This window comes from Rhinoderma darwinii, chromosome 3 (genome assembly GCF_050947455.1).
Source record: "Rhinoderma darwinii isolate aRhiDar2 chromosome 3, aRhiDar2.hap1, whole genome shotgun sequence".
Taxonomy (NCBI): Eukaryota; Metazoa; Chordata; class Amphibia; order Anura; family Rhinodermatidae; genus Rhinoderma; species Rhinoderma darwinii.
In genome coordinates, this window is record NC_134689.1 from 313434017 (window position 1) to 313450448 (window position 16432).

Sequence of the window (16432 nt, forward strand, 5' to 3'; positions counted from 1 at the left end):
GTTAGTAAAGGGTGCAGCACCCCCTGATAGTGAAGGAGAGCCCCCTATCCCGGTGTACCAGGGTGTCCTGGCTTCTCACCCCAGGGGTGCCCCTTCCTGAGTGCTGTGGTAATGGTGGAGATGAAGGGGGTGGGTCCTCAGTACATCACCTGAGTTCTGGGGTAAATGTACAGAGTGTCAATCACAGGCAGAGCTCAGAGCTGGGAAGGAGCTACAGATGGCGGCTGTGCCTTAGAGAGCGCACTCCGCTCGCCGCTTTCCCTTTCACTTTACGGCAACTTTGTGGAACTTGTGACCCCCTCCTGCGAGCCCCTTCAGCTGCTGCTCTCCTGGGGACTCTTGTAAGGATCTAAAGCCCGAAATCCGTCGCTTTTGTCGGCTTTTTCCGAGCCGCGTCTGAGCCGAGGAGACTGCTCGTTGTTTTCCCAGCTCATGGCGCACCTCCATATTTGTGCGCTCTGATCAGCAGCCCTTCCTCCGGTCTTCCTGCCGGCCCCAGGGCTCGACTTTTCCCCTCCTTACCGACCCCCACGGTCACATTTCATACCTTTTTACTCATTTTTCACCGTTTTTATTTTGATTTTTCATGCATTTTGCCGATCTCCGGAGTCCACTGTCCCCGTTATAGGATCAGTACATGGAATAGACAGGTGAGCCTCGGTTCGCTACTACTAGTTTTTCGTTATTTTCCTGCACAATTTCGGTATTTTCTTGCTTTTTGCTCACTTTTTTTTATCCGATGACGTAATCATAAATATTCTCCGGGCGAGGCGACCGAAGCAAACTTGGCGGCCGCGCACGATCCCTTCCTGGATTTTGATTTATTTGCGAACAACTTGAATATATATAATTATATATATATTATATAAATCTATGTACATATCTATGAGGCTGTGACCGCTGCGGACGTGCTCCCGGGAAGTGCCCCGCGCTGTTACCGGGCTTGTAACTGGGGGACTTTACCTTTCTTTCAACTTTTGACAGCAAATACCTGGGCATCCTCGTACTACAAAGGCCACCAGCCTACCCACCTGTCCCGGGCATAAAGATGATGAGAAATAAGGAAAAGGGCACGGAGGAGGAGGACGTCTCCGCACGCAGCAATGCATCCAGGTATGATGATGTGTGGTGATAACTCCTGGCATCAGACATCTACATCCATAGCACACCTGTTCTGCCCTCCACCCCTGCCCACAATGTGTGCCACACTCGTTCTCTCCTTCAGAGCTCTGTAGTCTACTCTGCTGTGAAACTACAACTCCCAGCATGCCCTGACCGTGGCTGTCAGGGCATGCTGGGAGTTGTAGTCTTACAGCAGCTGGAGAACCACAAGTTGCAAACTATCACTTATATTTTCTACTTTTATGCCCAGCTCTGACCTTGACTCTCATTGCCACACCCTAATTTTCCAGGGTATTCTCCGAAACGTGTATAGATTCTGACAGGCCCAGAAACCCATCCGGCTTGTGCCCTATGCCCCCCACCTCACCCCCGCCAGGGCTTTACCTATAGATTCGTGTTTTGGAGCTTCTTTTGTATGCGGTTTGCTATATGACCTTGTGATTTTTGTAGTCTCTGCTGCATTGCACCATTTTTTTGTTAGGAACACAATTTCATAAATGTTGTTTTACACAAGGCCACAGCTAAAGCCTCGATGTAAAGTAGATCCTAACCCCCAGCCCCTGTGATGTCCCCCTGGAGAATAATGTCTACATTAATTTCCTTGTCACCACTAGGTTATCTCTTATCACTGCTCCCTATCCCCTGACCCTTTATGATATATATGTATATGTATGTGTATATATATATATATATGTGTGTGTGTGTGTGTATTTATTGTTTGATATGTTTATATAATCACGTGTATGCTCTTGTCACCATGATTTACATTTGAGATTAATTGAGGTAACACATTTAGTGTGAATATTGTGAAGGTTATTACATGGCCAGTGTGTTCTATATTGTATTTATTTTAATTATATTTTTTGTTAATTTTAGTTACATTAGATCTGTATGGAGCTCCTTTTACCCTTATTGACAACTTTGAAATACACTTTCTTTTTAATTCTGTATTTTCTATAGATATTTTTATTGATAAACCTTGGTGAAGATTTATTTTCCAGTTCCGTCTGTAGTACCAGAGTATATAGAAAATAAATGTTTGTATTTTTTCAGTCTATTGGCTCTGGGACTGATGTGGTTAAACGGCCTGTTCTGTTAACTGTTTGTCATTTTCTTGAGCTTCTCCATTTTTATTTTCGTCATGGGTTCAGAGATGAGATTTGCCGTTGTGTGGTTGTTGTGGTACATTTTTATTTTATGCCAATGTTCTTCCTTTTTCTTTGAAAGAGTCCCATTTTTACTGTAAAGCTCCTCGTTTCCGGTGTACTTGAAATACCTAGGATAGCGTCCCCATTAATAAGAGAAATATTTCGTATATGTCAGATGTTCATAGGTATAGTATGGCTGAGAATCCCCCCTATTAAATGTTGTTATATTATACAGTAACTAAATAAAGCACACAGATGAGTGACTGGATTCTGTAGGAACGCTTGATACTATGTGGCACAGATTAATAGAGCCCTATAGTGATATTAATAGACTTATTGTATTCTCAATATCAGCGGTATTGATAAAATATATATGCCCTATTTAATCTACACATACAGGATGTCATCTGCTGGGTTATGTAGTGTAGAAGTAAGATGCCAGGCATTTCTGGAGTGGGAAACCTTGCAGTAGACTGTCCTTGGAGTACATTTTGTGACTGGCAGCCATTTTAGAGAAATGCCTTAGATAAAGCTGTAGCTGTTTTTATAAAAACCTTGTGTTTTTTCTGTGGTGCATGAGGAGAAAAACCAGATGTTTGTGAAGGTGCATTATTGTCAGGGGACATATGTGAGAATGCTGTGAAGGTTTGGACAGGAAAGCGACTATTTTCAGTGTTTTATGGATTTCTATTTCAGTCACAAAATGGCTTTTCCTTTGTGCTGCAGCACTAGGCTGACATTCTGTGATCACTGTGCTCTCCACAAGCAGGAGGAGGAAGTTGCTTTCTAGGAGTTCAAAGGCCATCTTGTGGCTGCTGCTGATCTGATTGGTTAGTGGGCCTCCTGGTAACTGGGGCATCAGCAGGGCTGGGCGGGCCTGCCTTTCATGTGACGTCAGCTGTGCACACCACTCCCTTTTTGGCAAGAAAGCTCCGGATTAGTCAGCCAGCTGGAAGCAGATTGTGTGCTCGGGAGGGAGCTGGGAACATGAAAGGGAAAGACAAATGTCTTCAGTGTTGAGCTATAGTTATAACTATATAATAGAAATATTACACACACACCACATTGTTTTTGTCGTCTTGTCATTTACTTCACTCCAAAGATGATTTGATTTTTTTCCCCTCACTGTGAAGTACAGGTACTTCCTCAAGCACATGTGATGTTTGTTAACCCTTGCCACGGCTCATCGCTTTCATCATAATCAACGCTGGCCCTTGTTACTATATTGGTTGCTATTAATTGCTTCTATTTAACAAATTCCCAGCCAAGGACGTGATTGGATTCTGTGCTGAGAGGCCAGAAAAGCTGCAATACATTTGTGTGTGTGAACCCTAGTGGTTACACGTTTTAGGGTCCCCTTTCCCACTGCTCCCCCATTTCATGTCTGTGGCACCCTGCCATTCCGTGTTCACAGCGGCTGAAGTGTCACACAGTGGTTTTTATTGTCTATATGTTTCTGTTATTTAGGGTGTAATCAGACATTGTGTCAGAAGAACAGATGAACGGAAAGACCAATGGAACGTATTTCCATTTGCAATACATTGTTTTCAATGGTAATTTTTTTGGTTTCGGTTTGCCTCCGTTCCGCTAGGTTTCAGTTTTTTCACTGAAACAATATCGCAGCACACCACGCTATTGTTTCCGTGAAAAAAACGGAAACCTAGCGGAACGGAGGCAAACTGACAAAACTGAAACCAGAAAATACCATAGAAATCAATGGTATTGCAAACAGAAAGGATACTTTTCGTTTGTCTTTCCGTTCCTCTGATGGCAAACGCTGCTGTGAACAGGCCCTTAGACAGGAACACATGCATTTAGGGAAAAAGTATCTGACATACTCTTATTTTAAATAATAATACAACTTTTAAATGTTTAGTAAATTCTGATCCGACTGAATAAAAGTTTTATTACACTATATATCCCCAGTTTCCTCTACACAAAAAAAACGGCCAGATTTGCTGTTTTTATCACCTCCCCTAAAAGATGGATTAAAAAGTCGTATGCACCCTAAGGCCCCATGCACACGCCTGTATTTTCAACCATCCGTAAATACTGTCCGTATAAACGGATACGTAGTCATCCGCAACTTATCTGAATATACGGAACGGTATCCGCAAGTGCGGTCCGTAATTCATCAGTATATACGGATCCACAAAAAGACGAAAACCACAAATTATGTGAACATCTGCAAACCTGACGTCGCCTAGCAACGCTTCCGTAATTTCGGACGGTTATGGGTGCATATCCGTGGCTGTCCGTAATTACGGAAGCGCCCATAGACTTCTATGGAGAGTCCGTGCCGTAATTACGGATGAGAATAGGACACATTCTACATTTCACGGATACGGAACAGACACCGATCTGTAAAAATACGGAAAGGTGTCCGTAGCCCATAGAAATGAATGGGTCCGTAATTACGGATGAAAAATACGGTCGTGTGCATGGGGCCTTAGATGGTACCAATAAAACCTACAGCTCGCTTCGCAAAAACCAAACTAACCACACTACTTTGACGGAAAAATAAAGAAGTTATGGGTCTCAGAATATGGCGATACAATTTTTTTTTCAAAAAATGTTTTTTATTTTGTAAAAATGGTAAAACATTAAAAAAAACTGTATTACGTTAACATGTCATTTTTACCACATAGTGAACCCCGTAAAAGCGAAACCCCAAAAGCCATAAAAAAAAAATAGCTTTTTTGTCCTATTTTCCTTCATAAAGAACTTTTCTAGTTTTCTAGTACATTACTTGGTACATTAAAACTACAACTTGACCTGCAAAAATCAAGCCCCCGTATGGCTATGTCCACAGAAAAATAAAAGGGTTTTGGCCCTTGGAGTGCGGGGAGGAGAAAAAAAAATGGCTGCAGCGGTAAAAATACATTTTTTTATTTATTTTTTGGTCATAAAAAGTGGTTTTAAAAAACCGCATGTATGATTATAAAAATGTTACAAAAAGTTATTTAAAACGCTCGGTGAACAGCGTAAAAAATGTGAAGACAAACCGCAAAAAATTACCAGGCAATTGTATTTTTTCCTCTACATTTCCCTTAAAAGAAATTAAAGTTAATCAATAATCTAATAATAATTAAAAAAAGAAGCCCACATATACGGCTACATTGACGGAAAAATAAAGTTACGGCTGCTGTGGCGACACCACTTTTTTTATCCCATGAAAAGTGTTATTATTGTGCAAAAGTAATAAAACACATAAAAAAAAAACGACCCAATAATGGTCATAAGTGATTTATGCCGCGCAGTGACCAGCAAAGAAAACCAATGGTGGGATTTGTGTTTTTAATTCCGACCCTGAAAAGTTAATAAAAGTATTAATAAGTTATATGTACCCCAAAATGGTGGCCCCTAGGCAGTCCCCACACCCCCCAATCCAATTGTCTGAGATGAATGCGTCTACTGACTCTAGGCTGGAATTCTACAGGGCATATTATTGATTGCATCCTTAGGCGAAATTCACACGAACGCTGCGTTTTTTGCGCTTTGCTTTTCCGTGTGTCATCAGTGTTTGGTGCGTGGATGCTTGATTTTCGCACATATGCCATCCTTATGACACGCGATTTTGAGGTTTAGAAAAAAATGAAGGAGGTGGTTTTATTTTTCCCTTTATTTCTTGATCTACTGTTGCGCGAATCACGCACAGCACACAGAACTGCGTCCGTGTGCTGCGCGTGATTTTCACGCACCCATTGACCTCAATGGGTGTGTGATGCGCAAAAAACGCTCAAGTATAGGACATGTCGTGAGTTTTACGCAGCGGACACACGCTGCGTGAAAAACACGGAATGTCTGAACGGCCCCATTGCCTTACATAGGTCCGTGCGAAGCGCGTGAGTTTCACGCGCGTATCACGGACGTGTACTACGTTTGTGTAAATAAGGCCTTACAGAAGTTTTGATTTTCATGTGCTACTTAATTGCTGTAAAACCATGTGCCTCGCACGGCCAAAAACTGCATTGCAAAACCCCAGCGATTTGCGGTAAAATGCATGCAATTTTTACCATGCGGTTTTTACAACAATTAAAAAAACGTGAACATTTCTACAAAACTGCAGTAAAAACAAATTCAAAACGCCCTGTAGAATTCCACCTTTAGGCCCGGATCACACATACGTTTTTTTGGCTAATTTTTTTTAGTCAAAGCCACAAATGGATCCAAAAGAAAGGCATAAAGTAAAGACTGATGCATCTCCTTTCTTTTGCGTCTGCTCATGTGTTTGTCTAAAAACACTGAGCCAAAAACGCCATTAAGGCCTCATGCACACATCCTTCACCGCTTTCGCGTCCGTTTATAACGGATCCGTGTGTCCATTTTGACATCCGTGTGGTTTCCGTTGTCACTCCACGTCCGTTCCGTTTTAAATGGATGTTTTGCTTCCGTTTGTCTTCTGTTTTAAACGGTCTGTTAAAATCCCATCTTGTGCGTTGAATGCAGGGAAATTTGGCAACCCTGCTTCGCAATGGATCCGTGAAAAATGGACAGCACACAGATGCCTTCCGTGTGCCGTCTGTTTTTTCACGGACCCATAGACTTCAATGGGCCCAACAGTCACTGAATGATGGACAAAAGTAGGACATGCACTACTTTTGACGGAACGGACAAACTGAACCATCAAAACAACGGAAGTGTGCATGGGCCCATTGAAATGAATGTGTCAGGGTGCTATCAGTTAACCCCTTCCCAACATTTGTCGTAAGTATTCGACATGGAAAGCCAGTGCTTCCCGCAAATTGTCGTATACTTACAACAAATGCGTGGCACCGGCTCAGAAGCTGAGTCAGTGCCATCATCCCCGGATGTCCGCTTTATCTGACAGCTGACATCCTGCTGTAATGACGGTGACCGAAGTTAACTTCGATCCCGCCATTAACCCCTTAAATGCAGCCGTCAAAAGCGATCGCTGCATTTAAGGTGTTTGCAGCTCATCGACACCCCAACATTGAAATCGCCTGGGTGTCGGTGGCTGCAATGGCAACCTGAGGCCTAATACTGGCCTCCCGGTGTGCTTAACACGGAAAACTTTCAGCCCCCGCCCGGAGGCAGGGCCTGAAAGGCTTCCTTAGCCACCGGCAAGATGGCGTCGACTCAGGAGATGAGCCTGCGTCATCAGCGGTAGATGTCAGCTGTATGTTACAGCTGACATCCACTTGTAACGCCAGGAACCGGAGCTAGCTCCGATCCCTGCCATTAACCCCTCACATGCAGCAATCGCTGCATCTTTGTGGTTGTTATCAGATCGCCAGCTGTGCCCTGCAATCGCACGACTGCCGACTGCTATTATGGCAACAGGAGACCTAACAATGGCCTCCTGCTCTACTAGCTGGGCGTTGTGACTAGAAGTGTATGATGCTGACGAATCGGCATCATCCACTTCTCTTCACAACGCCCAGCTTCTGGCAGTGCACAGACACACAGCGTGTTCTCGAGAGATCACGCTGTGACGTCACTCACTTCCTGCCCCAGGTCCTGCATCGTGTCGGACGAGCGAGGACACATCGGCACCAGAGGCTACAGTTGATTCAGCATCAGCGTTTGTCCTCGCTCGTCCGACACGATGCAGGACCTGGGGAAGTGACGTCACAGCGTGATCTCTCGAGAACACGCTGTGTGTCTGTGCACTGCCAGAAGCTGGGTGTTAACGAAGAGAAGTGGATGATGCTGATTCGTCAGCATCATACACTCCTAGTCACAACGCCCAGCTAGTAAAACAAGTCAAAACGCCCAGATGTACATACACAATACACGCCCACTTGTACATAACTTTAAACACGCCCAGTTGTACTTTAGAAAGCCTCATTTGCATAAATATAAAAATGGTCATAACTTCGCCAAAAATGCTAGTTTAAAAACAAAAACAAAAAAACGTTACTCTTATCTACATTGCAGCGCCGATCTGCTGCAATAGGAGATAGGGGTTGCAAAATCGGATGACAGAGCCTCTTTAAGGCTCCAATAAGTCAGGAAAGAAAAATATGCAGTTGTGCAGATCAGAGGGGAACATTTCTTCTGTTTCAATTGGCAATTTATCGGGGCCCTAAAATTAGGGAACCGGGAAACGTAGGGCTCAAACATATCTGCTGGAAGCGAGGGCGCCCGTATTATATAGGGACAACACTTTCCTAGCAAAATTCCCCAAACTGCAAAGGTGCAGAGTGTGGACCAAATGGGGCATAAGGAAGGACATTTATCAGCGCGACACTGGCCTGTGCAGAAAAGATTGCTTCACAGCGTAACACACATCTATAGATTATTGTACTGTATTTTTTTTTTTTACCCCATTATTATACCATCTGACTATGCCCCTGATGTACTCCACCCAGCTTACATGTACCCCCACATTATAAACTGAAATACCAGTAAAACTCCAAACAAAACTACTACCAAGCAAAATCTACGCTTCAAAAGCCAAATGGCGCTCCAACCCATCTGAGCCCTACAGTGTGCCCAAACAGCAGTTTACTTCCACATATATGGCACCGCCATACCCGGGAGAACCCTTTTAACAATTTTTGGGTTGTGTCTCTCCAGTGGCATAAGCTGGGTACGACATATTTGCCACTGAATTGGCATATCTGGGGAAAAATTTTAATTTTTACTTTGCACCATGCGCAGCACATTCATTTATGGAAAAGACCTGTGGGGTGAAAATGCCTTGAGGTGTGTAGTTTCTAAAATGGGGTCACTTCTCAGGGGTTTATTTTATTATTTCACATCAGAGCTCTGCAATTGTGAACCAATACTTTATATGTCCCCAAATGAGGCCTCAATTTCGCATGGTGCGCTTTCACTCCTGAGCCCTGTTGAATGTCCAGGCAAAAGATTAGGGCCACATGTAGGGTGTTTCTAAAACCGGGAAACAGCATAAAATTTAGAGAGCTGTCTTGTTATGGTGGCACAAGCTGGGCACCACATATTGGCATATCTATGGAAAAAAAATCCCATTTTCACTCATTTATGCAAAACACCTACGGGGTAAACATGCTCACTATACCCCTAAGTGAATACCTTGAGGGGTGTAGTTTCCAAAATGGGGTCACTTTTGGGGGCTTTCCGCTGTTTTGCAAATGCGACATAGCGACCAGAAATCAATTCAGCAAAATCTGTACTCCGAAAGCCAAATGGCGCTCCTTCCCTTCTGAGCCCTGCCGTGTGCCTAAAAATTAGTTTATGACCACATATGGGGTATTGCCGTACTCGGGAGAAATTGCTTTACAAATGTTGGGGTTCTTTTTCTCCTTTATTTTTTGAGAAAATGACAAATTTTGCGCTAAAGCTATGTCTTACTGGAAAAAAAAAAATTTATTTTTATTTTCACTGCCCAATTCAAATAAAATCTATGAAAAATCTGTGGGGTCAAAATGCTCACTACACCACTAGATTAATTCCTCAAGGGGTGTGGTATCCCAAACGGAGTCCCTTTTGGGTAGGTTCCACTATGGTGTCAAGAAACCAATCCAGCAAAATCTGTGCTCCAAAAGACAAATGGCGCTCCTTCTCTTCTGATCGTTACCGTGTGCCCAAACAGCAGTTTATAACAACATATGAGGTATTTCCGTACTCCAGAGAAGCTGCTTTACAAATGTTGGGGTTCTTTTTTTCCTTTATTTGTTTCCCAAATGGAGTCACTTTTTGGGCGTTTTCACTGTTTTGTCCCCTCCGTGGCTTTGCAAATGTGACCTGGCCTCCGCAAACCATTCCTACTAAATTTGAGCTCCAAAAGCCAAATAGCGCTCTTTCCCTTCTTTGCCCTGCCGTGTGTCCAAACAGTCGTTTATTACCATATGCGGGGTATTGTTTTACCCGAGAGAAATTGCTTTACAAATATTGTGGTGCTTTTTCTCCTTTAGTCCTTGTGGAAATGAGAAAAAATGAGCTAAACCTACATTTTCTTTGAAAAAATGTAGATTTCCATTTTCACGGCCTACTTCCAATAATTTCTGTAAAAAACCTGTGGGGTCAAAATGCTCACTATACCCCTAGATAATTTCCTTAAGGGGTGTAGTTTCCCAAATGGGGTCACTTTTGGGGGCTGTCCACAATCACTCACCATTCACACAAAAGATTTGCATTAATTTCAATGGTGCTGGACCGCAATTGCAGACCATAAAATGGGTCTGCAAACCATCTGCACTTTTGCGTGCGGACGCAAAAACACGTTTGTGTGCATCAGGCCTTAGACGAGACAACTATCGGGCAAACGAGCGTTCACAGAATGCTCGTTCCCAATCATTGCCCTGTGTAAACTGATGAACGAGCAAAAGCTCCTTCATCGGCTGATTGTATCGTTAATGCAGCCTAAAATGTTACCATTGTCGGCAGCACATCTCTCTGTGTAAACAGGGAGACATCCTGCCAACATGATAGAAATGTATGGGGTCAAGCTATCATAGTAATGATCGCTCGTCCCCATACATAGCTCTTTCTTAGTGAATGGATCGAACAAGCAACGAGCTGTCTCGTTGATCGGTGCTTGTTTACACGGGCCACGTCGGGCCATGTTATAGGAACCTAAGGCTGTATTCAGACGGGGAAATGGGAGGAATCCCTCCAGCTCACCTTGGTGCAGGTTCACACTGCTGGTAGCGCTTGGGTCTTCGTGTAGGCACACGGATTAGATAGAGAAGAAGATAAAGAATGGATCCAGCGCTGAAACTGATATGTTGGTTAAAATAGGAAACTTTTTCCAAGTTTTATTCCAGAATAATATTTTAAAATCGTCAGGCAGTGTTCCAGAGTACAACGGGTAGTTGAAAATATAGGCGGTGCCTACGCGTTTCAGAAGCAAGCTGCGTCCTTACTCATGGCTTGTTGCAGTGCACTCTGGAACACTCCCTGATGATTTAAAAATATTATTCTGGAATAAAACTTGGAAGAAGTTTCCTATTTTAATCGACATATCACTTTCAGCGCTGGATCCATTCTTTATCTTCTTCTCTCGCTGTATTCAGACAAGCGTTGTAAAACTTGTCTGTGTTTTTGCAGGGGAAAACTGACGATTTTGTATCAGAGTTCAATCAGTATTGTGTCAGAGTGCGTTCCGTGTGTCAGTTTTTAACGTCCATGTAGCATCAGTGATTATCAGTTTTTCACATCCGTCAAAAAAAACTGACTGCTTTTTTTTCAGCTCCTTTTTTTTTTTTCTTCACGGACCCATTTAATTGAATGAGCTAGTCTAGCACGAAAATAGGACCAAAGTAGTTCATGCTGCAATTTTCTCATCACAGACCAATTTGTGCGGAAAATCGGATATTTGAATGAGCCTATTGACTTTAATGTGTCAGTGTTCGGTCCATCTGCTGTCGGTTATACACTTGGACAGCACCCGGAACGTGCACATCGTTTGTCTGGATAGGGCCTAAGGCCTTACTCACACGAGCATGTCAGATTTACGTCCGCAGAAACGGTCCGTTTTCTAAGCATAAGACTGTCCATGTTACTTCAGTGTGGTTTCCGCTTTTCGTCTGTTCTCTTGCAAGAACTTCCTGGTTTCACTTCACTCTGCGCTTCTTTAGCAACGGATGCGTGAAAAACGGACTGCACACGGATGTCGTCCGTGTAATGTCTGGTATTTTTCACCCGCCTATAGGGCTACGCACAGAGGGGGGAATTTATTAAGACTGGCGTTTTATGCAGTGGTCTTAATCTAAAGAAAGTTGGAGTAAGATGCACGCCTCTTGATAAATTAGGAGCATCTCTGGCCGTCAATACGGCAAAAGTGCCCACCCCAATTCTATATTCACGGATGATGGGGGTTATATACAGGGATGATGGCTGACTGGTACATACACGGATAATGGGGGTTATATACAGGTTATGTAACTTGTCAGGCACAGCTGAGCTCCCGCGGTGATTGCTGTGCCCGCGCGATCACCATCACGTACATCATTCCCGTGACGCGTATGTACATTATAATGCATTAAGAGGTTAAGGCCAAAACTGGCTGCGTCTTTAAGGGATTAAGGTTGAACCCCATGGTTGTATTTACGCGTTGCTTCGACTTCCGCAACAAAAACATGGCAAAACAGTCAAATTTTTGCACGGTTATGGCAAAAAAAAATTAACCTGAAAACTGATACGACTGCAACAAATGAATACACTGGTTTCCTCTGCCCATCTTACACGCAATGGGGTGCAGGAAGATGAGCTGTACGGATTTGTTAAGCAGGATCCTAACATTGGCGAATTAGTGGCTACTGGTCATTTTGTTTCCCTGGAAAACAAAATAGCTGCTCTGCAGGGTCAAAAGATTAATCGCTAAAGCTGCCCATACACTTACAATAGCTCAGGCAAATGTTTGTTTGTCCGACAGCTATTAGTCCCGCTCTGCTAAGCATGCATGTGTATTCACTGCGCAAAGGGGAATAATCCGCTACCAGGCATATTTGGCAGCGGCTTAGCTCCTGTGGGGTCCGGGTATTTTAGTCACATTACGACCTTCTGAAACCAGGCTAAGGCTAGTTTCACACGAGCGCAATACGCCTGAACTAACAGGTCCTGGGATTTGCGGGCGTAATACAAGCACAAATATGTATCAATATTACGCTTGTTTGAAACTTAAGGCTGTGTTTACATCAGGTTTGAGTTAGGGCTTGTCCACACGTTTCGGAATTGCCGCGTTTTTTCCAGCCGGAATTTTCGGATGGAAAAACGCAGCAGAATACAGTAACGGCATAGTGGATGCGATTTAACAAATCTCATCTACATGCTGCGTAAAATTTCCGGGCCGAAATTGACCTGCGGTGCATATTTTTCAGACTGCAGCATGTCAATTCCTGCTGCGGAAAGTGTTTAGAATTGCTGCTGTCTCCATCTCCTTACATTGGGAAAAACGCAGCAATTTACGCACCATTTTCTGCCGTAAAAACTTCACTAAATGGTGCGTTTTTGCCGCAGCGGAAAGCCTTTGAACTGTGTTATAGAAAAAAGAGAAGATGCACGGCGCCACCAAAGTGCAGATAAAAATGATAACCAGACTAGGAAAGAGGATGAGGGATATGCTCACCTTGACAGGTTGTGCTTGGTCAGGCACAACTCTGATGTGTGCAGTGGTTTTGGGAGATAAGTTGCTGCCGAGGTCCGATCCGGGAAAACAGAAACTGTTACCGCCAAGAAAATGTAGAAAAGACCAAAAATAAGACCTACAAATGGCGCTGCTATAACAAAATTGAAGAAGTCGATCTAATATAAATAATTTGTTTAATGGGCTAGGTCTAGGGCTGGAATCACACGTGCAATTTTGGATGCATATTTTTGGAGTTTCTTCTAAGGGCAAAGCCACACGTGGCGGAATTGCTCTTGAATTCCGCTGCGGACACTCCGCAGCGTTAATCCGCAGCGGAGCCGTTTCTCCATTGCCTTCAGCTTCTTTTTAGTAGGCTTCGTTTAGACGTGGCTGAAAATTCCGCTGCGGTGCGGAATTTGGTGTCCGCAGCATACAATGGATGTTGCGGACCAGTGGCGGACTGGTTGCGCACTCATTGCGGAAGTTCTCCATTGACTTCAATGGAGATTCTAAATTCCGCAATGAAGTCCGCAGCTGTCATGCACATGTTATGTGTGCTGCGGATGCGTCTTGCTTTTTTGACATGACATTTCTTCATTCTGGCTGGACCTATCTATGTATTTCTAGGTCTACAGCCAGACTGAGGAAGTCAATGGGGCTCCCGTAATTACGAGAGCGTTGCTAGGAGACGTCAGTAAATAGTCACTGTCCAGGGTGCTGAAAGAGTTAAGCGATCGGCAGTAACTGTTTCTGCACCCTGGACAGTGACTACCGATCCCAATATACAGCAACCTGTAAAAAAAATAGAAGTTCATACTTACCGATAACTCCCTGCTTCTTCCTCCAGTCCGGCTTCCCAGGATGACGTTTCAGTCTAAGTGACGGCTGCAGCCAATCACAGGCTGCAGCGGTCACATGGACTGCCGCGTCATCCAGGGAGGTCGGGCTGGATGCCGAAAGAGGGACGCGTCACCAAGACAACGGCCGGTAAGTATGAAATTCGTTTACTTTCACTAGGGAAAGTGCTGTCCCTTCTCTCTATCCTGCACTGATAGAGAGAAGGGAAGCACTTTTACCGCAGTACGCAGCAGCTAGTCCGCATCAATTTACTGCACATTTTGGGCAGATCCGCCACAGAATCTGCAACGCAGATTCTGTGCGGCATTGATGCGGACAGCTGCGGAGGAAAACCGCCACGTGGGGCCATGCCCTAACAAAACACAGTGCATACAAAGGAGGACAGTATTTCCTTTTCCTTCTATTTTGGATCCAGTAATTGTTACTATCAGGCCAAATGCATTTGATGCATATTACGTGCGGATTTGCCACGCATATTTTCCTGCGACAAATCCGTAGGGCAATACAGTACCAGCAAAGTAAATGAGATACCAAGTAATCTCATCTGCACGTTGCATACATTTTCCACACGTAAATTGATCTGCGATGCGTATTTTGAAATCCGCAGCATGTCAATCTATCTTGCGTTTCCACTTGCGAACTGCATCTGATAAGTTAATTCAAATAAAAAAAGCACCAAAATCTGCAGCATAAAACCGCACTTATTTCCGCATCAAAATGAAAAAGCCGCACTGTTAGGTGCGGATTTTATCTGCGGAATTGCCTGCGGGTTTGATGCAGATTTTCTGAAGCAAAGTGCACATGCATCCTAAGGGCCAGTTCACACAGAGTTTTTTGACGCGGAAACGTGTCAGAATCAGCTCCAAGAAAACATCCGAAACCGCTCGAAGGAAAAAAAAAGCAGCATGCTCTTTCTTGCCGCGACTCTGCCTCTGACCTCCCATTGAAATCAATGGCATACAGAAAAAGCGTTTCTTGCTGCGGTTTTTGCCCGCGGCCCTCAATGGGCGCGGGCGAAAAATGTCGCAGAGTACGCGGCAAGAAAGTGCAGGCAGGTCAAAATCTGCCTCAAAATTCCTGAAGGAATTTTTAGGCAGATTTTTTTCTGCCTGCAAATTTCTCAGTGTGAACAGGGCCTAAGGGTTCAGTTGCATGCGGCAGAGTTAGACATTTTTGTGACTGAACATCAGTTCCATTCATCTGAATAGAAGTTACAAAAATCCATGCAGCTGCTGCAATAACAACCACATTCAGAGGAATGGAACAGATTTTTTGTCGGAGAAATTTCTGCAACAAAATCTGCCGCGTATGACTGCACTCGTAATTGTCCAGGGTCACTTTTATGTGCCATGTTATAGATGTTTTGCAGTCAGCAATAATATAACTAGCAATGATTTTAGCTTAAAGGGAAACTGTTCGCAGTTTTGAGGGCTCAAAACTGCCGACAGAGTGATATTGGGGAGGTGGAGGGCATTGTGAACATACCTTTTATCTCGGTCATGCAAGTTGCCTACCAAGAAATCAATGTTTAGTTCCGCTGGCACCACAGTCGCAAGTGCTACTGAGGCGGGCACTTGATGTGCAAGTGTTCCTTTGCTCTCCTGACTGCGCACTCCCCGCCGCTCTGCTCTAATGAACGGTACTAACAACCTGATTGGATGCTGGAGCCGTCACTCAGTGACTGAGTGACACTCGGGACTGTACGCTGGTGGAAAAAAAATGTCTATTTCTTGGTTATGGAACTTGCATTATCCGAAACTAAAAGTATGTTTACAATTCCTTCCCTGTCCCCTATATAGCGCTGTCCGCAGCTTTGAGGCCTTTAGACTGCTGACCGTTTCCCTTTAAGAAAATGGCATTGTGGTTGTTATTGTATTGTTCTAAAAATGACATGCACAATTAAAATGCAGAAAACGCATGTTTTAGGTGTTAGGGTATGCATGCTCACACGGTGTGGAAATGCTGCAGATTTTCTGTCTAGATTCGCTGGCAGAAAATCGCAGCAGATTTTTGTGGATTTTTCCGCTACCCTGAGTGGTGCATTGTCATATTACAGCTATTGCGCAGCATGAATACAGCCCTAAACAGACCATACAATTTAGAGAGTGCTTGGACAGAAGTCCTAAATCTGCACATTTAGCTTGACGGATCATACACACAAATGTACTATTTTATGGAGTTTAATAAAGCAAATGTTATAAAACAAATCTAGTGTTGTGAAGTGTCATCATTTTAATAATGTCAAGAATAAGCTATGCAAGGTCATAGAATAGACATAGGGGGAATA

At 43.8% G+C, this 16432-nt stretch overlaps 1 protein-coding gene across 2 annotated transcripts in view; it reads left to right on the forward strand.

Annotated features, from left to right (window-relative positions):
- The first annotated feature begins 150 nt into the window (after nt 1-150).
- CHD2 (chromodomain helicase DNA binding protein 2) overlaps nt 151-16432 on the forward strand; it is a 98338-nt gene continuing 82056 nt past the window's right edge. Inside the window, exons 1-2 of one of the 2 annotated variants that reach the window (XM_075858220.1) lie at nt 151-341; nt 985-1113. In XM_075858220.1, the coding sequence (XP_075714335.1) occupies nt 166-341; nt 985-1113 (305 nt within the window). In that variant the 5' untranslated portion in view covers nt 151-165. The other variant, XM_075858222.1, reaches the window with a different exon arrangement.